The 23,978-nt window shown below is 43.3% G+C and overlaps 2 protein-coding genes across 4 annotated transcripts in view; one reads left to right on the top strand and one right to left on the bottom strand.

Annotated features, from left to right (window-relative positions):
• Positions 1-23,978, bottom strand: part of spata1 (spermatogenesis associated 1) — a 327,756-nt gene that overhangs the window by 104,974 nt on the left and 198,804 nt on the right. The window lies entirely within an intron of this gene.
• ttll7 (tubulin tyrosine ligase-like family, member 7) overlaps positions 1-23,978 on the top strand; it is an 83,941-nt gene that overhangs the window by 43,908 nt on the left and 16,055 nt on the right. For all 3 annotated transcript variants that reach the window (XM_026193851.2, XM_026193854.2, XM_026193852.2), the window contains exons 11-17: positions 1,539-1,686; positions 2,831-2,904; positions 6,151-6,286; positions 14,815-14,901; positions 17,229-17,460; positions 20,663-20,958; positions 22,003-22,137. In XM_026193851.2, the coding sequence (XP_026049636.1) occupies positions 1,539-1,686; positions 2,831-2,904; positions 6,151-6,286; positions 14,815-14,901; positions 17,229-17,460; positions 20,663-20,958; positions 22,003-22,137 (1,108 nt within the window). The remainder of the gene's footprint in view (positions 1-1,538; positions 1,687-2,830; positions 2,905-6,150; positions 6,287-14,814; positions 14,902-17,228; positions 17,461-20,662; positions 20,959-22,002; positions 22,138-23,978) is intronic.

Raw genomic sequence — 23,978 nt, 5'->3', positions numbered from 1 at the left:
CTGATGAGACAGTAGTGACATTAGCGTGGACGCAGCAGGAAGTTGAAGCTTTGGACAAATAAATTGCTGTCTTTCTAAATTTGTGTGTTGGTGTTTCTGTGGTGGATAAAAAGACGGATAATGGCCAAGGTACAAAGCCATGCAATACCATCCACTGTGTGCTTTGTGAACCCTTCAATCAGAGATGCTGGGTGTTTGTGAGTTTCTGAATGTGTCTTTTTTTTAACCTGTGCGCTGATCTGTGGTCCGTATATCTACATACGCTTCCTCTGCTGCTCTTTGTTTTGGTTTGTGGGTGTATTTCCTTTCTTTTAAATGCGCACGGTTTTTATTTTGGAATGTATTTGTCGTATAGGTAGGGTGCGTGTTTGTGTGCACGTGTTTGTGTTTGCTGGCATGCTTTTCTGTCCCCTGGCTACGGAGAGTCTGTCCTGATTGATCATTGTACACCAGACCTCTGCTCTTTATTCCCTCTTTTCTCTGTGTGCTTGTCCTCCTCTTACTGCTCTAAATATAGTCTCAGCTCTGCTAGTCACACACATATATACAAACAAAGTGCACACACACACACACACACACACACTGGATCAATTACATGCAACATCGTATACATCTAATTTGGCCATGTGAGGTGCACCGGGCCCACATAAAGACCGGCTCCATCCTCCTGAATGGATTCATGTGGGCCAAACAAATCTCTTCTCAAAGTGATTTGTTACATGGCTGATGTTTAATGTGCTGCCACAGATTAAAAAGGGAGATTTGGTTATTTTATGACAAATAAGTCGTAGGAGGGCTTGAAAGGCACGGGGAAGCTCTTTCCACTGGACATAGCGCTTATGTTCACGCTACAGTGAGTGTGGGGGGGCTTCGCTCACTTTTTCCTTGTATAGTAATGACTTTGCTTCCCCCAAAGGGAGGAGCTGGTGCTGTGTAGAGGTAGGCTTGGCTCTTGATTCTGCTCACCACATCAACTGTATCAAATGGGATCAATTCAGACCCGGTCGGGCATGGACATTGATAAACCTCAGTCCCCCAAAAGCACTCAATATCCAATTTAAAGGACCAGCGATTGACTAAAATGAATTGCCCTTTCTCTAGACCGCAGTGGCCCACTTGTTCAGAATTAGCTGTCTGGTCCTGTTCATCCCAGAGTTGTTTGTGTCTCAGCTTCATCTCTGTTTTTGTATTGTTGAGTGTTTTGTGGGGGCTTTTTGTCTGTCTTTTTTTTAAACCAGCACAATGATGTGATAAGGCAGATATTCAGGTCAGCTAGGGAGGAGGCCCACAAGCTGTCAGGCTTTATTATGACACTTTTAAAAACCCTTTTCCGTTGATTATGTGCGTGTGTGTTTTTCCCAGTACTGTCTAGTGTTACAAATAACCATTACATGCAAAGCAAAACTAAACAAAGAGAGCTTTGGTGACAGCAAACATTAAAAGGTGCGATCAGAATGTTTTTGCTCTTAGTTAGCTCTTAAATCCGAACCCTTTCCGTGTATGTGCGATGTTAGTTGTCTTGCTTTTCGTTGATCCAGGGCGAGTGATAAGAAACGCAACCTAGCCCAGCAGAAGGCAGAGGCTCAGAGACGGCTGTACGGACACGGATCCATGAAGAAACTCTCGGCCGCTTCCTCAGACTGGGAGAAACAACGTCACACGCTGGAGCGACGAAGAGAAGAGCTGGTGAGGACGAGCAGAAAGAAAGAGAAAGCAGGAGGGGAACAGAAATCCATTCATTTAAAACTTTTTTTTAAATTCACAAATACTGGGCTTTATATCCACTCCTTCACACACACTGTCCCACCGCAGGTACAACCACAGTTGTCTAAAGCGCTGGCTGGTATCAAACTGCAGGGCAGCATCTGCGATGCTAAGCACCTGTACAAGGCGGTGCTCCTTAACTGTGGTCGAGGGAGTTGAGAGCGCTACTCATTCATTTCCCCACCTGGACATTCAAAACCGGCCTGGGGATTAGAACAATGACTGCACAGTCTCGAGCGGCGGTCGTAAGTCATGAGATACTTTTAAGCTTTGCAGGCCACACGAAAATGTGCACAAAAAGGTGGTTTGGCTTCAGACAGGCTCACATCAGAGATCTGTGACGTGTCATTACAGACATTTACTTAACACACCGATCAGCTGGCACATCAATATATTTGACATATAAATTATATGTCTCAGCACCCTGCTGTATTATGCACTTGAAACACAAGTCGAAAAGCAGAAACTCAGTTTCAGTTACTTCTTACTTTGTGTCAGAAGACTCAAAAGTTTCTGACACAAGCATACCGTTTAATTATTTTCTCTTTGAAATGAAGTCGGGGGAGCTTTGCTCATGTATATGGGGGAAAGTGGCAGCTACTAGTACTTTAACGCCTTCCACCCTCTTTGATTAGCCTTTTGATTAGCCATGGCACTAATCAGTGGGAATGAGGAAAGATGGCGGAAAGGCACCTTTTAGAAAAAGGGCATCGCTTCGTTTTCGAGTGCTGTTATGGCTGAAGTGTGAGACCAGGTTTGGATCTATGAAAGGCACACGCTGCTGAGAGCTAAATGAGATTGCAGTGCTGGTAGGAAAGTGGTCCCCTCCTTTCGTCTTTATGCCAAATTGGCCAACTGAGCTCCACAATTACACCTTTGTAACATACTAATAAAAGAGTAAATGGACTAAATTATGAGTCATTGATGAGTGAGACTCTTTGTCCTCTTTTCTTTCTTGCAGGAATTCATTCTGTCTTTGCCTCTAATAGAATATATTGTTTTGTTGGCACTGACTTTCATCTGGAAGAAGTTGTCATTTGTCTCTTTGCTCTTCTCTTATGTTTAGAAAGAGCGGCTGGCGCAGGTTCGCAAGCAGATTTCAAGGGAGGAGCATGAAAAGCAACATCTGGGGAACTACAGGTAGGAAAGAGGCAGACAACTGGGGCGAAGAGCCTCTCCCTCCAGGAACACCACCCACTGTACTTGTGCCAGTGCTCTTACATTTATGGGGGTCATCTCGAGAGTGCCAGGCTCTCAGGAAAACAAATAAAGCTGTTGCAGAAAGAACAACCAAAAGCGAATCTATTGTTTGGAGAGAAGAACTGACTGAACGAATGACGAGAATGAAAGCTGTCCAGTGATGTGTAGGAACAAGGATCAAATTGTTATTCTTCTATGCACAGTGTGCACAACAAAGTTACTTTAGTGTACACCTTTCTTGACAAATGGCAGCCGGCTTTTCCCCACACTTTTATCTCCCCCCGAAATCCAGCAGGGACACTGGAAGACATTAAGCATGTCAATTTTTAATAGTCAGCTCACAGATGGAGCAGATTCACCTTACAGCATGACTCAGCAACACAAAGTTCAGATTTGCTGCTTGTCCCTTATAAATTGTTAATGCTCTTTCCTCCCTCTGTGTCTCTTCCCCACCTTAATCCAACACATACCCCCCCCCCCCCCCCCCCCCCGCCCCCGCCTCGCTTTTCTCTCCCAGTATGTTCCTCATTCACCCACTTACACACAAAAACAAAGACAAACAGTCACAACTGGCTCACACACACAACACACACCCTTCTTGCTGTCTTCCCAACTCTAAGTGACTTCTTGACTCATCACTTGAGTGAATGGCTGGTGAATTTTGAATGCTGATCCAGGCCTGCATGAAGTGCTGTCACCTCCTTCCCATTTTTCGACAGGCAGTCAGACAGTCAATCAGGCAGGCTGGCGTCTGTCTGGAGCACCCTGGTAAAGACCTCTTAGCATTCAAATAGTGTCCCTGCACAACGCTGAAGTCTGATTAACACAGTGCTTCTCATTAGATGAGTTTGGGTAATGAACTGACTTACATTGTGCTATTAGATGAAACTGTATCAGGTACAGACAATGACCGTGAGCCGAGGGAAACCCAGCAGGTATTTGCTCTTCAGTTAGGATTCTTTAAAGGGTACAGCTTGTGTTTTATATATACATGTAATATATATATATGTGTGCATAGCACAAAGAGGTACGCTTACAGTTGAGAATGCTCATATTAAAATAAAGAATAGAAATAAAAGGTCAGCATATGTAAATTAATGTGAAAAAGAAAGTTTCGGAGATAAAAGACTTGTAGACCAACTTCCTTTACACAGACAAAACCAAAGTGGTGATAGCTGGCCCGTCCCTCGGCCTAAACTGGGCAATGCAACAGCGATCCCACCAAATCCACAGCAGACAACCCGATTGAAATGCTGAGCAGACCCTCAATCAGCTGAAGCAACATCATAAAGAAGAGTGGGCCAAAATTCCTCCACAGTGATGTGAGAGACTGATAAAGTCATACAGAAAACAATTACTTCAACTTATTGCTGCTAAAGTGGTTCTGTGAGCTATTGAATCATGGCGTGCATTTAGGTTTTCACTTGCTTTTTTCACATGGCTCTACAGTAATCCCCGTGAGCAGACCCTCAGACATCAGACTACTCTAAATGCTCGTTTTTAGACAGGTTTTTTTGCACTGTCGACTTAATGCGAGTGGATAAAGCCCTGTCTGCCTGCTGTTTGTATCTTTTGCGCACTCTGGGATGTGGTTCACACTCCCAGAGTGAACGGGCCCCTTTAAATGTCTGGCGACAGCAAACTTTAAAGACCTGTTGACCAAATCAAATGTTTTTATTCAGTAGAGTTTCAGATGTTAGTTTTTCTTTAACTCCAGTTGAGGACTGAAAGTAAGGCCCAGCAAACGTTTTAGTTAAACAATAGTGAGAGGTCACCCCCACGTAAAACGTCCATTTGCTCAGAGATAGACGCTGCCAAAAAGACTGAGCAGTTAACATCCACTATTAAAGTGCCTCACCTTAAGCTTCTCAGTCGAGTGATTCATGACGCTCTTTAGGATTGAAACGTTCTGGCTCTTTTCATATGTTATGAATCCATTTTCGTTTATGTGACCGTTATAAAAATGTGTCTTGGGAATGAAAAGAACCATTACATGCACCCTAGAAACTGAGAAGTCTCACATATAGTGAATTCAAGGGATGGGATTCAAATGGCAGCTTTATCTCAGGTCTCACAATCAATGTACCTGTTTGCATAATACTGGGTAACGGCTTTGGTCCAATTAAATAGTTCAGCTTTATGTGGCATTACACAGAAATCTGCTACACATACACGTGTATCTGTGAGTAGCTCAAAGCCTATTAATCAATATTTAAAAAGAGCCGGCCTGTCATTGTGCCATGGTAGAACATTTTCCACTGCTGTGTCCTTGCTGTGACTTCATTCATCTCTATAGTTTTCTCTTTTAATCACAGGTCTGTGCTTGTGAGTGTTTTTCTAACCAACTTGAGGGGAGTTTAGCACTTAATATCGTCTGTGCAGACGCCAGACTACATTCATGCTTTTGCAATAACTAAGGCCAGTTCTTATCTTGATTAAAACAATAACCTTGTTTTGACTTAATGGCTAAAGCGATGGCATTGGGAGTTTGCAGATGTATTATGAGGGTAACCAGGCATTGTTCTAATCCCCTCAGGCCTTGGATAAACACCGAGCACTGTTATTTTAGTCTTAAGGGCACAAATGTGAATGTGTGAATGGGCGCATTAGCAAAGACTGCAAACACAGTGAAGCTCGTGCACACGTCGGTGTACAGCGTGTAGAAAGCTGTTGTATTAATGCACCGAGTGAAAAGATTGACTGATGTTCATGCAGTTTCTTCACTTAAGGTCTCATTAATATTCTTCTGTCTGTATTTGCTCTTTGCTGCCTCCTTCCTCCTCCTTCACTCTCACCTTTTGTTTGTCTTTCTCTGCACTTGCTGCACCTTGACCTTTCTGTCTCTCCCACCAATTATTGTGCCTCATCTTTATCTTTCTTTCTATCCCTGTTCTTTTTTTATTTTCTTTGTCTCTCTAAATCTCTTTACCCCTTTTCCACTTTTTTTTTTTTACCCCCACTGACTTCCTAAATATTTCACGGCTTCTCTTTCCACCCCATATCCCTCTTTTCCTTAACCTGAACCACCCTTTTTCTCATTCTTCCACTCCGTCTCTCTCACCTTCTACTTTTATGACCCCATTTGTGACCCATCATTTCCCTTCATTTTCCCCTTTCCTTTGTCCATTGTTCCTCACCTCGTCTTCACTCTCTTCTCCTTTCTCCCTCCTTCTCTGCGGTCCACAGACGTATTTACCCCCCAGACGACAAGCTGCTGTTGGAAAAGTATGAAAGCCTGCTCTCGGCCGCCTTTCAGACCTTCCTCGCCGGGCGAGCTGCCTCACTTCAAAAGGAAATGAATAATCCTCTGAAACGAATGAAGGCACGTACGTCAGTGGCAGACTGTCACGGACTCACACACGCACACAAGCAAAGAAAACTGCAGAAACCCACACCCAAACATATTCAGACACTTGTGGACAAGCAAACGTAAAAGAAAAGAAGCACACACACATTTCTATTAAGATTCTGCCCATAGAGACAAAAAGGATGCACAAATAGCGCGAAAGTGTGCCGCAGCCCTTGGTATTTGTTAGAACACCTGAAAATACGTCCTTCGTCTCCTCCCTACCTTTCCACTGTCATTCAGCCTTTTCACAAATATTCATTATGTTGTGCACATGAGCTTTTAAAAGCAAACAACAATGTCACTTTTATTACTTTATTTACTTCCTCTTTCTTCTTCTGTGTTTTCCTACGTTTCTTCCTTTCTGCAAAGGTTAACCAAGTTGCTGGCCACACATTTCAATGCATTTTTATGCAGTTTGATTACATATTTATCGCACTTACACACATATACCAGCACTCTGCAGTATCAGGAGGAATGCATCTTCAGTTAAGCTTTGAAGGTAAAGGTATGAAGAGAGGACAACAGCTGATCTACATCAGAAAGATGAGAATGGGAGATGAAGGAACGATGAGCGGAGGATAATATAGTCATAAAGTAAAAAAGATGGTGAGACACTGATAGAGAGTTGTTTTGTTACTATTGTTTTGACTTGACTAGAGTACAAAAAAATGGAGAGAAAGGGGCAATTTTTGGTTTTCATGTCTGGTTATGTATTCAAGAGGAACAAATCAATGGAATGAAAAGACACAGGGGAGGGAACCGTGGGATATTTAAAAACACGGAGCGAAGAAGCAATGATGAGGAGGAATGATGCAGATAGAACAAAAAAGCCTTAACTGCGTTTGGCAACTGAATAGCAGAAGTGAATACTGTGCAGAATGTGGATATTTTTGACAGTAGTATTGACATTACAAGTACATATCAAAGTACTGTCATATGGAGCCATCGGAGCTTTTGTGGAAACTGCCTCAGCAGTTTGCACCCTGTCGCAGTGTTTTTTTTTTTTTTCAAAAACTTATTGTGTGTCCTTTAAAGAATGGAAATCTCTGCAGAGCATTTTTAGAGATGTCAATCAAAGACTGGTCAGAGCCGAAACAAAATATAAAGGCAGCGAGTGTTGCTTTTGTGTTTCCTATCTAATAACACGATCATGAGTGACAACTCGACTGTCCTTATTCAGAGACAGAGTGTGAGATACTAATCTGAACCATTTATGGGGAAAAAGATGTTCCTGAACTGCAGTATGATATTCATCAGAGCACAAAAAACACATCTTATGCAAACGTTTTCTTGCCTTATGTTTAAACATTTCCTCTAGTTTTGAGAGAGTCTGCGGGTGTTTTCAGGTACCTTTCTAAAAGCAGTGGGGGAGGCGGCTCGTGGAGCCAAGCTCTATGTTTAGTCACTACTCTGCCACTTTAATAGGTACGTCGCACTAGTAGAGAAGAATTAACACAGAATGGAGAGAATGAAAGTTACCCACAGACGGTCTGAAATGTTATTCTTCTATGCACAGTGTCAACTTTGGACCTATTCAGAAAACTGCATTAGCATGTACACATTTCTTGACAATTGCCAACTGGCTTTCCCCACACTTTCATTATTCCCCCACAGAAAACATAAAGCACGCCAATTTTCAATAGTCAGCTCACAGATGGAGCAGACTCACTGTAAGGCGTGACTCGGCAACACGAAGTTTGCTGCTTGTCCCTTATAAATTGTTACACACTAACCAGCCACTTTAATAGGTACACCTTGTTAGCACCAGGTTGGACCCCTTTGGCCTTCAGAACTGCTTTAGTTCATCAAGGTGCTAAAAAAATCCCCAAAGGTTTTGGTCTACCTTGACATGGTTGCGTCACAGTTTTTTTCTCATCAGCATCCGTGATTTACGTCGTATGTTTCACCAAATCCCAAAGGTGCTCTGTTGGACTGGGATCTGGTAATCGTGCAGGACATTTGGATACAGTGAACTCAGTGAAACCAGAATAAGATGTTTTAGAGTTTTGTGCCACAGCACGTTATCCTGTTGGCCATCAGACGATGGATCCACTGTGGTCATGAAGAGATGGACGTGGTCAGAAACAATGGCTAGAGTGTTTAAACAACACTGTGCTACAGAAATCGTCAAGCATCAGAACGTTTATTATTTGTACAATTTTCTTCGATGATGTTTGTGATCCCGTGCTGTTCTTAGCTGACAGGATGGCACCCGGTGCGGTCTTCTGCTGCTGTAGCCCACCTGCTTCAGGTTTTGATGTGATGTGATGTTCAGAGATGCTCTTTTGCATTTCTGAACTTGGTTGTAACCCGTAGTTATCTGAGTTACTGTTGCCTTCCTATCAGATCGAAGCAAACCAGCCATTCTCCTCTGACTTTGCCTTTTTCTGCTTAAATGCACTTAATTGCTGGATATTAACCTTATCAAGCATTTTTACAGGTGTGCTTAACAAAGTAGATGGTGGGTGTATATTTCATAGTTATTGGTCGTATCATTACGATTCAAATGCTAAATTAGTGAGCTTTCTTTTTAGCTCCGTGTGCATGCGTCTGCTGTCGTGCATGGCTCTACTAGTTTCCCTCCCTTCCATTTCTGTTCTTTGTTTTATTGTGTGCCCTTTGCAAAACACACCTAGCAGAGCAGCTGAGAGACAAGTGAAAGGAAGATAATGTCATTCGAAGAGATGACAACTTGTTATGTTACTGTAAACAAAAGCTTCCCAACAAGTGTTAAACCAAGCATAACAAAATGAGAAAGAGAGACTGAGAGAAGCCAGAGCTGTTCTGTCATTGTCAGCGGCTGAGACTGTTTGACAGTCTAAATTAAATCAAACAGAATTTAAAGAGAACCAAATAGAAAGTGTGTAAAAATGAAAATACCTCCAGACTGGTTTAAGTTAGATTAGCATTAAAAACTTAATTTATCAGGGAGTTTCATTACTCGTGATGTTGCTTTTTTTCTTTGAGACATCATTCCTTAGCTCTGCTTAGATGGGCACACCATGCAGCCAATCAAATGCAAAGGCAGATTGGGATCATACGGGATAATCATGTGAAAGAAGGAAGGGGGCGTTTCCAAGACAGGAAGTGTTGTGGTACAAAGAGACGGGAGCCGGTCGGGAAAAATGGAAGAAACACGTGAAGATGTAAAATGAGCAGCGTCTGGCTGCATTTCAGTGACTCTGGGTTTCTGATTGTTTAAATGAATCTGAATGTGCGTTTAAAGCCATTTATGATTCTTAACTTGTTGAATCTGCCGCTCACCACAACAAGCACAAATTTTGCACTTTTAACTGCTTTTTCACAAGTTTCACAGCTTTTCCTACTGATAAAAACCTCCCATATGGCCATTTATACAACACAAAGTAATTAAGCAATAAACAATTAACTTGTTGAACCCCAATGCCCCCAGTACTGGAGGCGAGAGGGAGAACATCTGGAATTACCGCCAGATCTGTTATTTAAATATAGAAGCGTGTGGTTTTCACAGAAACGTCAGAATCTCATCCAAAAGCCCACAAAACCATTTCAACAACCACCAAAAAGCTAAAACAGCAAAAAGAGCATGTAAATACCATCCATCTTCTTCTGCTTATCCGGGGCCGGGTTGGGGGGGCAGCAGCCTAAGCAAAGAGGCCCAGACCTCCCTCTCCCCAGCCACCTTCTCCAGCTTGTCCGGGGGAACACCAAGGCGTTCCCAGGCCAGCTGAGAGATATAATCTCTCCAGCACGTCCTGGGTCTGCCCCGGGGCCTCCTCCCGGTGGGACATGCCTGGAGCACCTCGCCCAGGAGGCGCCCAGGAGGCATCCTTGTCAGATGCCCGAACCACCTCAGCTGGCTCCTTTCGATGTGGAGGAGCAGCGGCTCTACTCTGAGCCCCTCCCGGATGGCTGAACCTCTCACCCTATCTCTAAGGGAGAGGCCAGCCACCCTTCGGAGGAAGCTCATTTCTGCCGCTTGTATCCGTGATCTTGTTCTTTCGGTCACTACCCACAGCTCGTGACTGTAGGTGAGGGTAGGGACGTAGATCGACCGGTAAATCAACTCGACGGACCAGTACAGCGTCTGCATCACTGCAGCTGCAGCACCAATCTGTCTGTCTCCCGCTTCCTTCTGCCGTCACTTGTGAACAAGACCCCGAGATACTTAAACTCCTCCACTTGGGGCAGGAACTTGTCCCTGACCTGGAAAAACACAAAACGCAGATCCGTCTGTTCACCTGACAGCATGAACACAGACATGCCGCCAGATGCTGAAAGCGTCATCTCACAGATTCTGAAACTGCAGGTTTTTGTCACTTTCTGACCAAAATTCACTGAACCAGCAGCTAAATAGCCCAAAACTACGCTTCGCACATCGTCATGGATTCCCTCTTGCTTTGGCTGCACTTCCTGCACAGCTCGATCTCTGTGCGTTTCTGAGATCCTAATTTCTGCTGTTCAGTACAGAAGAAACTTTAACTTTTACAAATTAGGGCAAATTGCAATACGCTTAGCTATGCCTTTAATAAAACCTTTGCAACTTTGTGAAAAACAGAAAAGTTTCAGGTTTTTTTTGAAAAAGATTGTTTTTCCGTTTCTGCTGTAGAAGTTTCTACAGTTAAAACTAAAACCCTGGACAGTCTGGGCATTGAGCTACCAGAACCTATTCTGTCATTTTACTCATTTGTTTCTTACAATTTCAGTCCAAAGAGTCGAGCTGAGAGATTTCTTTCTTTGTCACAGCAGTTTTTTCTTTATCATGTAGAAAAACATTAAACATGTAACTTGTAACTGACAGAAAGTCAGAGTTTCACTGGCCTCGCCCACTTAGGGTCAAAGTGGGCTGTATGTGGCCCGCGATGTAAACTGAGCTTGACACACCTGCTCTACTTGTTTTCATAGCTGACAGTACACATTTCTGTGCCTTTTTTAACCATATTCACTCTTAGTGTATCTATGAGTTAAGCACCTCTGGCCCAGATTAACCACGCTAAAACTTCTTTAACTGAAAGTTTACAATTTTGAGTACAGAGCCATGTCCATAATTGTTTGGACAAAGGCACAATTTTTGTATTTTTGCCTCCACAGCGTGGCGTACACCACCAAGAGTGGAATTTAAATCAAGCAATCAACATTTCATTGAAGTGAAGACTTTTAGCTTTAATTCAGCAGATTTTACAAACGTCCATTAATCTACAATTATTACAGACATTTTTATATGCAATACTGTAGTCTCAAAGACTCAAATTTAATTGGAAAATGGACTGACAATCAGGTTCATATCCAGGTAAGGCCTGCTCCCTGACGCGTTCTTAAATGCAATGAATGCATTGATCAGCTCAGCAACACCCACAGATCACAGAGAACAGCTAAAGTGCATGATGACAGAATTATTTCAATGATTAGGAAAAAAACAACATATAACAAAGTCAAAAATGTTCTTAAGGACCTACACGTTTCACTGCCAGAGTCTATGACCAAGACAGTGACAACAGAGGTTTATAAGTGCAAACCACTAGTTACACACAAGAAAAGAGGCTGTACACGGCCTGTGAGATAAAACCAATGTGAACCAGAATGATGACTGCAGAGGATTAGCATTAGTACAAGTATTAAAAACAATCCTTGTAATTAATTTCTGTCAGTTTTGCCAGTAAATTTAGTTAATAACGAGACTGTGTATTAACATGTGTGTCAAACTCACTGAAATGAATCCAGAAAGCCTGCACTCCAGTGACACGATGATTATTTGATTTAAAATCCACTGTGATGATGTAGAGTGGTAAAACCACAAAAAGATTGTGTCGTTGGCCAACAAATTATAGACCAAATTTAAATCGAATTTAAATCTACTCATCTTAAGCTTTACTTGAAACAAAACCATTATTATTGGTAACATAAATAATATCTCGTGTTTTGCATGTTTATGAATTCATCATCTGGCAAGCACTGCCTGCTACCTCAGGCATTTTTTTTATTTAAAATAAGCCAGAGGTTATTTGCCAGCATGCCATTTATCATGTTTGACAGACGCTGTACCTGCAAGACTCACGTTTGCTGCCTTTGAGGGCTTCTTGGGGCCACGAATTGAAAAATGTCATGGATTGTCACACGATCAAAGGAAAGTAAAACCTGCATTGTAAACATGCTGATTGACTGTAGAGCACCCTCCTGACTTGGACCACTGTGCTACAGACAGCCCAGCCACAGGTTGCACTGGTTTCCACTGGGTTCGGCTCACCTTTATTCCTTTTCTGATTACAGTTAGGTGGAACAGGTATGAGTCGGGCTGTTAGTCCTCTCGTCTAGCTTAGCTACCAGTGTTTCCCTGTGCGCTCAGGTGACGTCTTCCTAATCCTGCAACTGTTTCACTTGGATACTGACTGGAAAAAAAGGATGTAAAGCAGATGCACGCTCAGTTTGCCTGAGGAGCTCTGCCAATGAAACAGAACAAGTATACAAACTGCACAAGATGTCTCCAAGCACTTCAGAGCAATTGCAGAGCCCATGAAAGCGGTAAGGGGTGCAAATATATGAAATGAATACAAGAATGGTAAGAACATGTAAGTCTCGCTGTATCTAATATTTAAAAGCAAATTGCAGTGTTAAAAAGGGGAAAAAGGTTAGTCCTAAAGACCTCTGCGTTACACAATTTGTTGTCCAGTGACATAAAAAGTACTGTGTTTGTAAAATACAGTTTATTATCCTACATGGATCCGACACGGACAGAGACCATTGGTAGTGCAGTACTATAACATGCAGCTTACGTAACATGCACACAGGCACACGGCTGAAAATGTTTATTTTGGGAGTAAAGTAGGAACAAAAAGCTGAGTAGTGACAGTGTAGCAGGTCGCAGCCTAAATTTCACAGTTTTATAAACTCTTAACAAAAGTACTTAAGAAAAGCTAAATAGCTCTCAGCTTCTCTTAAATTCTGTATATGCGTCAGATTTGGTTTTCCCACGTACTGTAAAGCATTTGAAAGCATCCATGTAATCTGCTTTGGTGAAATTTAACAAGGTAATGGTCCTTCAGTGATTTTAAAACTACTGTGGGTGGGGAAGCGCTCACCTCGTGAAAGGAGGCGAGCATTGAGTTGGCATGCTCTTTACTGCATAGAAATGGCTGCAAGTTGTAAATGAATTTATCAGAGCAATGCAAAGTAAAGCCACAATATAAACAGCGTTTCAACATTCACTGCAATAGACGTCCCGCAACACTGAATGTTGTTATCATGAAAAACTTACAGCTTAAAATGATGGAGTTGACTGTGTTCATACAGCATATTCATCTCAGTCTGTCTTTTTTCAGTCACTCTAATGATGAAAGAGCAAATGCAGCAGGCTGGGGAGAAAGCCCTGCACTCGGCGTCATTTTCAGAGCACTCTGACGTTTTTTGCAGACGCTTCGGGACCTTTTCAGAACTTTTCAGAAAGGCACTGGCGTTCTCACTTCTGCTGCCTTTCAGGAAGCGTGTCATACAGTACTAGTCACCCCGATAACCAAGACAACGAAGGAGAAGTTTGTCCCTGCTGTGTCCATTTTATGCTTCAATAATAAAACGCAAAGGAGTGATGCTTTTCTGTCACATGACAATGCATGGAGCGGCGATATATTGTCAGGATATTGTTGTCATGGAAACAAAACCCACACACAGTGACGGGGTGCTTTGTTTGATGGAGCTCCTCAGCGTCCTGCCTGTTTTCTGCCAGAGAAAATATATGGACACAAGCCCTAAATAACTCAGCAGTTACCTGTTAGCTCTCCTTTTTCTTTTACCGGGCTTCTTAAATTACGAGGCTTTGATGAAGAATTGTAAATCTGCACGTGGCTCTGTCTCAGCTGTCTGAGCAGCTTCTATAACTGCACAGTGACAATTCGCCAAAACAACCGAACCGAAAAGCCGCATGGCAATCAGAAAAAAGCGAAAACTTACAAACTGTATGAACCCAGTGATGCATACCTTTACCATAAAGTCCAAAGTCTTCCAGACAGTGAAGTATGCCACTGTAAATGTTCACACACTCACCAACACTGTGAGCCAGGGGCACACTGACCTTTTCGCAAACCCCGAAAGCAGCTTGATGGCTTATCTGAGAGAAAACAATCACTTTTCATCTGCATTTGAGCAGCAAGTGGGAGCTTGTTATGTCGCAGCCATGAAGCAACATTAATCACCTTTGCCTGCATTTCAGCAATAGCCAAATGGCCAAGGCTTCAGTGTACTGGCGACCGCCATGACGCTGCCTTCACGAGCGCTGCCAGCGAGCAGTGCGTGCTCAGCCGGGGCCTCGCTTCTAACCCTCGCTCCCAGATAAGGCTCGCATGGCTCTGAAGTTAAACTTTTTCATCTCTTCTTCTTTTTTGATGATTTAAGTTTGCTTAAAAGTGTGAAATATCAAAGCATTCCTATTAAACTTTATCAGTGCCTCCTCGAGGTTTTAACTACCCCGTTAAGCTCTGTTTACCGAAATCAGCACCTTTGCCATATTCTCATCTCGTGTTTTCTTTGTGTAGGAAGAGGACATCCTGGATCTGCTGGAACAGTGCGAGTTGGACGACGAGAAGCTGATGGGCAAATCCTCCAGGCAAAGAGGCCCTAAGGTGGGTGAGAGAGAGAAGACACATAAGCTAGGAGAGAATAGGGAGAATAGGGGCCACATGCATCAGAGGCCCTTAAAAAAATGTGCAAAGAAGAGTGACAGAGGCAGAAAGAGGGAGGGAAGAGGGTGGCAGGTAGTCAAATGCCTAGAGCTAACGCCCACGGAAAGCACATAGGACGTGATTCAGAAAAATAAAGAGGAGGGGGTCTTGGGTTAGGAAGAAAAGAAAAGAATCAGATAGAGGCCCAAAGAAAAGACCCAACTCCCTTAGGGGAGAGCTGTCAGGCTGTCTCTCTCACTCTCTCCCTGCTATCTTTCTTTCTGTCTATCTCCCCCTTTTTCCTCTTTCTCTCTGTCACATGCACCTATACGCCCCCTCGATTTCCCACGACAGCACATTACTCCCTCCATCACCTTGCTTCACTCTCCTCCCTTCACCTCTCCATCCCTTTCTCTTCCTGCACATCTACATCCATCCCTCATTCGAGAGCTAAATTGGCTGGAACACTTAGAGCGTGTTAGGGACTCGACAGGGCAGTTCAGCGCCACATTAGAGAGGCCTTAGCTGGAATGAGGACTTGTTCAGACACAATCGCTGTTGTCCAAATTAATTTGGGCCCCGTCAATTTCGATGTTAGCGAGCGCGCGGAGAGAGACATCGAGAGGAAGGGAAAGAAAACGCTGTGACGGATAGATTCGCTCCTTGGGGTGTAGCGCTCTCGAGCCATCTGGTGAAACTGAACCGACGAGTGTGCGAAAGCCAGAAAAGAGGAGCGAGGCAGAGGGATTAGGAACAGGATTTCTGAGGGAAGGAAACAAAGCTAGGTTTGTTATTGCTGGGGAAAAATGTTCAGGCGGAGAGAGAACAAAAGGTGGAGAAGAAGAGAAGCGGGAAGGCACAAAGAAAGCGAGCAAGTGTCCTCGGGTTTTCGTCCCCTTTTTCCTCTTATTGACTTTCTTTGCTCTTTCTTACTCCCAACTCTGCTAATTTTGACATATAGCTCATCACAGTTGGCTCTTATCGTGTCACCATCTCTCCTCAGCTCATCACTTGCTTTTACCCAGTCACTCCCACGTCTCTCTTTACACATTTTCTCTCTCATCTCATCCTTTCAGGGCTCTCCCTTTGTCTTTACCCTCCACTGTTTATTCACCGTCTGTCCTCGCATCCTTTTCTCTCTGTCCTCTTGTAAGAGCCCCTTTCTCTCCATGTTCATTTCCGTTTCTCTCCATCTATTCAGTGCCTCCTCTCTGAATCTGCCATACTCAGATTCACCTTGTCCTCCTCTTTATTTCTCAGCCCATCAATCTGATGTTCCCATCTTCCCTTTTATTCTCCTCTCATGTATTTAATCTCTCTCTGTCTCTATCCTCCATCACTCACCCACACAACTACCCAGCAGTGGCTGTGTAAGCCCTGATCACTTCCTGCCCATTAATTTGGGTGGGCTGACAGCATTGCCCGAGCTGACTGTTGAATAACAGATGTGTAAATGCTTTATTAATGCTTTCAGCGTGTCCTTTTCCACACACTAAATTTAATAAACTCAAAAAGTAAAACAAACCAAAGCAACAAAAGAAAGCTTGCGTCTGTGAAGCATCACAGCTGAACGTTTAGGTGAAAATACTTACAGAAGCAGATATTACAGCAGCAAGTTGGTGTCAAAGGCGCTCTTAAAAGTTTCCAGAGCTCTCGCTTTTTCATTTGCACAAACAAATTTATTAAACTAGTTAAAGAAAAAAATTTACAGCATTTACAAAAAGCTGCTTCACTTTAAACTCGACCTTTACGTGTCTAATCAGGCCACATTTGTTCTGCGCGTGAAGCCAGCCATGTTCCTTTTTATAGGGACAGCTTAGAAAGCAGCGAAGGTGTGCGATTGTGTATTTGTGCATAATGAGGCTGCAATTACGTGCACAGGTGTGGGCATGCGGGCCGGCCGTGTCACCGGCAGGTCTCCCAGTGACAGATGGTAATGAGCTTTGGGTGAGGCGAGGCTGACAACGTCTCAACATCTTCATATTTATGTGTGTGTGTTTATCTCGTTGCACTTTTGTCCTTGTGAGCTTCTGGTGGAGGCGCAGACCTTTGGAAGGAGGACGCTTTCCCAAAATGAGGTCATTTTGGATGGTTTGGTTTTAAAAAGCAAATAAATTCAGTGCAGCGTCCCAGGAGGATAAAAGCAAAAAAGATGTTTATGTGTGCAAGAGTGTGTATCCATGTGTGAACTGTCTTTCTTTTTTTCCTGTATAATTATGAATGTATGTATACTACTCTACTCTATAGTATGAGTGTAAATACGTCCTGTATCTGTGTACTCTTGCCAGCCCCTGACCGGCATGCCAGAATGCAGTCAGACTCCAAGACGTCAGCGACCAGACTACCTGGCCGACTTCACCAGCGGCAGCAGCGCCGATAACTCCTGCTCCTCTTCAGACGAGGAAGAGGAGGAGGAGAGGAGGAAGGCGGGAGGAAGAAGAAGTGGAGAGAAGCGAGGGGAAAAGAAAGTTTCCTACGACCTTGGCGAGAGCAAGGAGAAGAACTTGGCTGAGCGCTCAGGTAGAGGAGCAGGTTGTCTAAGAGCGTGTTTAATGCAGAAAGCAGCCATCCATCCGCTCGTCCTTATCGTGGTCATAGGTCACCAGGGCTAACACACAGAGACAGACAACCATTTGCACTCACATTCACCTCTATGGGCAGTTTAGAATCATCACTTGACCTAAACCCCACTAACTGCATGTGTTTGGAGGAAGCCGAGTACCTGGAGAGAACATGCAAACGCCACAGAAAGGGAGCTGTTATCTGTCCTTGTTTACTTTCTTCTGCGCTCGCTTCCCCTTTTCTCAGTCGTCTCTTTTCTTTCTGCCGTTTGTTTATTTCTTCCTCTTTCAGCTGAAGCCGTCTGATTACGAGCATTACCCTAATTGCTAAAACAACCTTGTTTTTGAGATTTGTGAATGTGAACAGTCGCACGCCTACATATTTGCACATTTTTAATATTTTGTGTTTGAATTTCAGCTCTGTCAGGATTTACTTTACATCTCAGTCTCTGTCATAGTCAGACTGGAATCATACAGTGGGACTAATGTATAATGTATAACAAAGCTGACATGTATGTCCTGACCTTTGCACTTAGAATTTCAGGACATACGATACGCAGCCTGAGGGATAAGATAAGATAAGATAACCTTTATTAGTCCCACACGTGGGAAATTTGTTTTGTCACAGCAGGAAGTGGACAGTGCAAAAGTTATGAGGCAAAAATTAGAATACAATGTACTGCAAAGAGAGATTAATTGATTAGCGAGCTATATTGAGCTTTAAGACAGATTTCAGAGAGGTGGCTCTCTTTTTACCTCGTAGATCACCATAGTAACTGATACTGAAAGCATCACCTGGTCCAGAGAAGATTATGTTCAGAGTTTCAGTTCAAAATCACCTTTTCACTGGCTGTTTCTTTTAAACTATATGAATATGTTTTTTATTATATATGCAACCTGTTGAGCCGTAGCACCACCAGTTGAAACTGTGCAGTGAGAAAACTGTGCTTTACATTGGTTATACTGTCCTGTACATTCATTCAGTCACAGAAATGTTTGCATAATGCATGAATGTTTTTATGCTTGGCTCTTTCATAGTGTCCCAATAACAACTAATAGAGCACTGATTAGGAAAGAACCTACAAAGCCAGCTAATGTATCTTTGATCAGATACATTGGTAGGTTTTTTATCTGTACAATCGGTGAAATGGATTTCACTAAAGTGATTTTAGCGTCTTCTTTATTAGGCCACAGGAGAGTGTCAGAGCTAAACAAAGCGAGTAAGCTTTAATGTTTAAATGGATGCACTTTAAAGTTGCAGGGCTCTAATGTGCAGCTGTCGCATTAGGAATGCATCGAGAGCTCTAAAATAAATATATTAACTCAAGTTGGTATATTTATTTTACCGCTCTTGGTGCTCCTGTGATGATCGCGATTTCAAAAGAAGTGAATTTCTGCAGCGTTACTCTCTAATCTTATTTGCAGCAACAGTGTTGTATTTTTATGTTCTGCTCTAACATCCATTCCTCTCATAATTTCTCGGATTGGGGTGAGGACTTTGCAAGGGAAGAGTCGAGTGACGCGTTAATCTCGCCCTTTTATGTGAGCGCACAAATTTAACAAAGAAAGTTTTTTAAGGCGGTGACTGGGATTTTAGGTTTTGTGAAGCCAGCTGACCCAAGGAAAGCCTGGTTAGGTTGAACTTGCTTCGCAGTGCACCCACTGGTGTATCTTTCAAATTTATCAACATGTGAAAAAGCACGTTTAGACTTGCAAATTCCCATTTCCAGTTACACGGACACACACAAATGCCGAGAACTGCTGATTTGATTAGCATCTGTGGTGCACGCTCTTCAATAACAAAGCAGGTCAGGTTTGGTGGTTTGAGTTGGCAAGTGCTGCGAACAGGTGTTCATCAGCCTTCTCGTCGCCTAATTAAAGCCTAAGCAGAGTGACCGTGGCCTGTGACTTGACGAACGTGGATCTTTGTTGCCGAGCTGCTCACACTAAAGACGTCTCACAATCGTGGACCTACACATACACAAATGCTGCAGCGCTGAAAAGCACTTGAGGGAAGAAAAGTGTCCTGACCAGTGCAGTTCCAGTGAATAGAAGGTGAAAGCAGAGGCAGAGATGAAGAGAAGGAGGAATTTTTATAGAAAGAGAAAAAGGACTTTGTTGTGCACCTTGAAAACACCTTGAGTTTAATGCTGAAATAGTCTATTTTATAGTTAGAGTGATAAGTCTCAAGCATTCCTTCAATTTCACATAAGTCGCATACATCAACTCACTTTCAGCCCTCAGAAGTGAGAAAGGGAGCAGCTTTCACTGCAGCCTATGTGGCGACCTTGGAAGGAAAGAAAAAAAAATCCCTGGTTGCATTATGGGTTGCCAGTCCAGAAAAAAAGAGGACCCTTGCATGAGCTCATTCTAGTTGTTACAAAGTAAAGGACAAAGCCATGAAAAAGCCCAACTTTTGGACAAAGCGTCTACGGATGTGTGTGTGTGCATGTGTGTGCAGAGAGAGACGGCAACCTTGCCAAGCCCTACTCCATACCAAGCCACCAAAGGACTGCTACGGCTAAGCCACATAATGCTCTCATTTGGCAATGGCCGATCCTCAGAAGGGTTAGCGGCGACATGGACACACGCAAACACACCCATACTTGTGTGCACACTTGGTGTCAGACACACACACAGTGCACCAGCAGAAAGCACACACTAATACACTGGCTAGTGGACAAACTGGAAGAGTTTCAAGGGTGATAGAAAGTGTCACTGTGGGTTTTCTACTTCATTTTCCATCTGTGTACATGTGTTCATCTAATGTGTGTGTGTGTGTGTGTGTGTGTGTGTGTGTGTGTGTGTGTGTGTGTGTGTGTGTGTGTGTGTGTGTGTGTGTGAGACAGACAGAGGCATGCTCTTTAATCCATCCCCAAACCAGACAGGACTAATGTTTAGTTTCTGGTTTTGGCTACACATGCTGCGGTTGTTAATAACACACACAGTGGATCACTGGGCCAGTGTGCCAGAGTGCAGCTGTGGGAGTTTTAATGCCACACTTCATCTCCAAAGCCACCCGGAGACAGATAGAAACCAGAGGAGAGAGCCTGACAGTGACGGCGGCACTGAGACAGGCTGAAGAGAAGAAACCGAAGTGTGACAGCGAGTCAGTGAGCTCCTCCCCCACTACTCTTTCCGTCTCTTCTGTTTCTCTACAGGCCGCATGCACTGGAAACCTCCAATCAAGTCGCTCAAAACGAGCACTGCCCCGTCCGCGTCACCGTCGCTTTCTGGGCCAATCCGGCGCTCCATCTCGTGCCCTCGTTCCATCGCCTCCCTGTCGTCGCCAAATGAAGTGCGGGCGTTGTCCACCAGGCCTTCCCCTACGGTTCCCGTGGCCCCACCCCTCGTCAGGCCGAGCTCCGCCACGCTCCGCTCGCATTCGCTGAGCCGCAGCGGCTCCGCTCACCGGGTGCCTCACAGCAACAGCCTGGGGACCATCCACTCCAATATAGTAAGATACTCAACGCACGCACGCAAAGTAGGGTTAGACTTCAGAATATGTCGCGAGTTGTCAGTCACAAGAAATGTTCTAAAATGCTCCAGCTAGGATTAAAATAAACAATCGAGAATTACTCTACAGCTTTATCACTAAAGATGGAGGTGCGTATTCCATCATATCGTTACCCTTTTCACCCTTTCTGACATATTGTACCCAGACCCGCTTAGTATCGTTTAAACAGTCCGGTCAATACTGTATAGGCCCGCTGGAGCCCACAACAATAACCTTCTATTATGTTGCCATCTGTTGCTTTCCACCTGTCTCCTCCATTCCCCTTCCTTTTTTAAAGTGCCCTGGTAACCTTTGGATGCAGTGGAATCAAATAAAATAGAGCCGAATGAGTTTTGGCATTGAGAGCAGAACAAAGTGGAAAGCCTTCATCCTGAAAGAGGCCATAGCAAGCACCACAACACGTAATGTCCTTCCACGTGAATACGAAATGACATGAGATCCACTAATTTCACCCAGTTTTTCTCCATCTTGCACACTCGAGCTTCAACTGCACAGGAAACTAAATATAGGTTTAGCAGTGAATACGCTGCTGTAGCATAATGAGCTGTATTTCACTGAGCTTATTTTGAACGTTACGGAAACTCAGGCGGGAGCAAAATTTATTGGTGAAACTGGCAGCACATAAATCTCAAGCTAAATTTACTGTGATAAATAGAAATAAATAATAACTGATAATATATTTATAACACATATATAAAATGTGAGCAGTATAAATACATTAGTCATTATGTATAAATGCTAAAAACTTAATATATTCAAGTGCAACTCCGAAGAACTCAAAATGTGATAATAAAACAAAAATAGAATTTTCTCGTCACGTTCAAGAACATAATACCATTAAGTAATGAGTAATTATAACAGAAATAATCTGGTAATGCCCCCGATTTTTTTAGGCCTAATAAACACATCCGATTACACAATATTATAAATTAAAAGCTGTTTTTTTTTGTCGAGTTTTAATGCTTTGCCTTTACGTGTGTGCAGGGCGATCCGTTGATAAATCTGAGGAGTAAAGAGCAGGAGGCAGAGCTGGTGCGTCAGACCCTGGCAGTGCTCACCGCCATGAGGATTAGGTTTCCGGGCAAAACTGAAGAGGAGGCCGAGGGTGTGCTGGACGAGGTGAGTCAAGGATCGCCATTGTGCAAAATGTGAAAATAATTCACAAAATAATCAAAAGGTTATTTTTGCGTGTAAGAAAAATAAAGTGGAAGACAACACGGAGTAGTGTCGAGCGGGAGTCCAGACTCGCGGTATTCCCAGAGCCCCTCTGTGACCAGGTGCGGTCACTGTGCAGCCTAACTAAAAGTGACCTCCTCACTTCCCTCACAATAGCCTGTCTGCTCTGGCTCGGTTCCCATTGTCTTTCAAACGACCCCAGCAGCAACCTGTCGAACAGTTTACCGCCCCGCGCTATTCCCCACTGCCCCTTTGTATCAATCAGTTCCTCCTCTGCTTCTGGTCAGGCCTGGACATCCCGGTGTGTTCGTGTTTTCACAGGTGTGATTGTGCTACAAATTATTACTCAAATTTACGTAAAGAAATTGGCTCATAAAGCTAAACCTAGGAGTTAGGAACTTAAAATAGTGGTCAATGAAGGATACTTTTGTTTTCTTTAAATATCTGTTAAAACAATCAGCATCTGTGTGCAGGTAGCTAAAGATTGAGATTAATACACACATTTTCCAAATGATAGTAACAATAATAATAGTTTCTCAAACAGAGTTACACAAGCCAGGTAATAAAATGCAAACCATGCAAAGCTCGAGGATAAAACTTACAAATATATCAAGCAAAGTAACCACATTCTTAAAATGCAATAAAGTAACAACGACAGAAGCAAATGTAGTGTTGGTCTGGATCCAAGCAAGGCCTACGTTAAAAAATAAATAAATTGGGCCATCATGTGAGAGGTCAGACAGGCACTTTATTAAATGTCAAAAGTTAAATGCTCATTATGTTGAGGTAAGTCATGTAAAAATGGACAAACAAGTGACAATTCTTGAAAAATTAACAGCATTTTTTGTTGTTGTTAGGGCGAGCCACCAGCACCTTATTAGTGGCCTCACACAAACACCTTAAAGCAAAATGTGTGCGTGTGTGTCTGTGTGGGTAACATCTGGGTGTGTCAGGGTTGTGGGAGACAATTACCGCCACACCTGTACTGTTAACGAACCCTAATGAGAGCGCCGTGGAAACGCAGACGAACAGCTGCACCTGTACTGTTGACTCTTTGCCTCAGGAGAAAACGAGTGTTCACTTGGCATGAAAACAATCTTTGGCGTTTTTTGCTTTCCGTGATTTAAACTTGGGTCTAATTGGGCTAATGATGTGTTTGTATCCGTGTAATTGGCTCCTTTATCTTTCATTCAGAACCGTCTCTTTTGCCGGCGTTGGAACCAATAAAAAGATGAAATTGAGGGTAATTTGTGCCTGTACAAAACACATTGTGACAAATGAGCACGCAGCTTACCAGACAAAAAAAGACCCAAAACGTAAGAAGCGTTAGATGTGCTGCGGTAACCAATTTCTCACCTTGTTTGTTGGGTTCTTACTGAGAGAGAAAGCTAAACAAGTAAACAAGCAACTTTCTAGAATGTGAACAAATTATTTGCTGCATTGGTTTGTCTGTGTACGGTGTGTACATGTGTTACTCGTGTAGGGGGTGGGGGGCAATAGATGTTTATACTGTCACACTGTGGGGACTCGTCTCTCTTTTGGGGATAAAAATGCAAATTGTCCAAGTTTAACTGCAGACTTGGTTTAATGTTAGGGTGACAGGGGCAGGCAAGAGGTAATAGACGGGGTAAATGTAAAGGAAAGTCAACGTAATGTCCTCTGAAATGATGGAAACCCAACTCTGAGCGTGAGTGTGTGTGAGTGTGTGTGTACACATAAAGTTTGCGCTGCAGCTTCCCGATGGCAGCAGTGTTTGCAGGGGATCTAGCACGATACGTGTGAGG

This window comes from Astatotilapia calliptera, chromosome 15 (genome assembly GCF_964374335.1).
Source record: "Astatotilapia calliptera chromosome 15, fAstCal68.1, whole genome shotgun sequence".
In the NCBI taxonomy this organism is placed as follows: domain Eukaryota; kingdom Metazoa; phylum Chordata; class Actinopteri; order Cichliformes; family Cichlidae; genus Astatotilapia; species Astatotilapia calliptera.
Note: the sequence above shows the minus strand (reverse complement) of the source record. Positions and strands in the feature narration are given on the sequence as shown.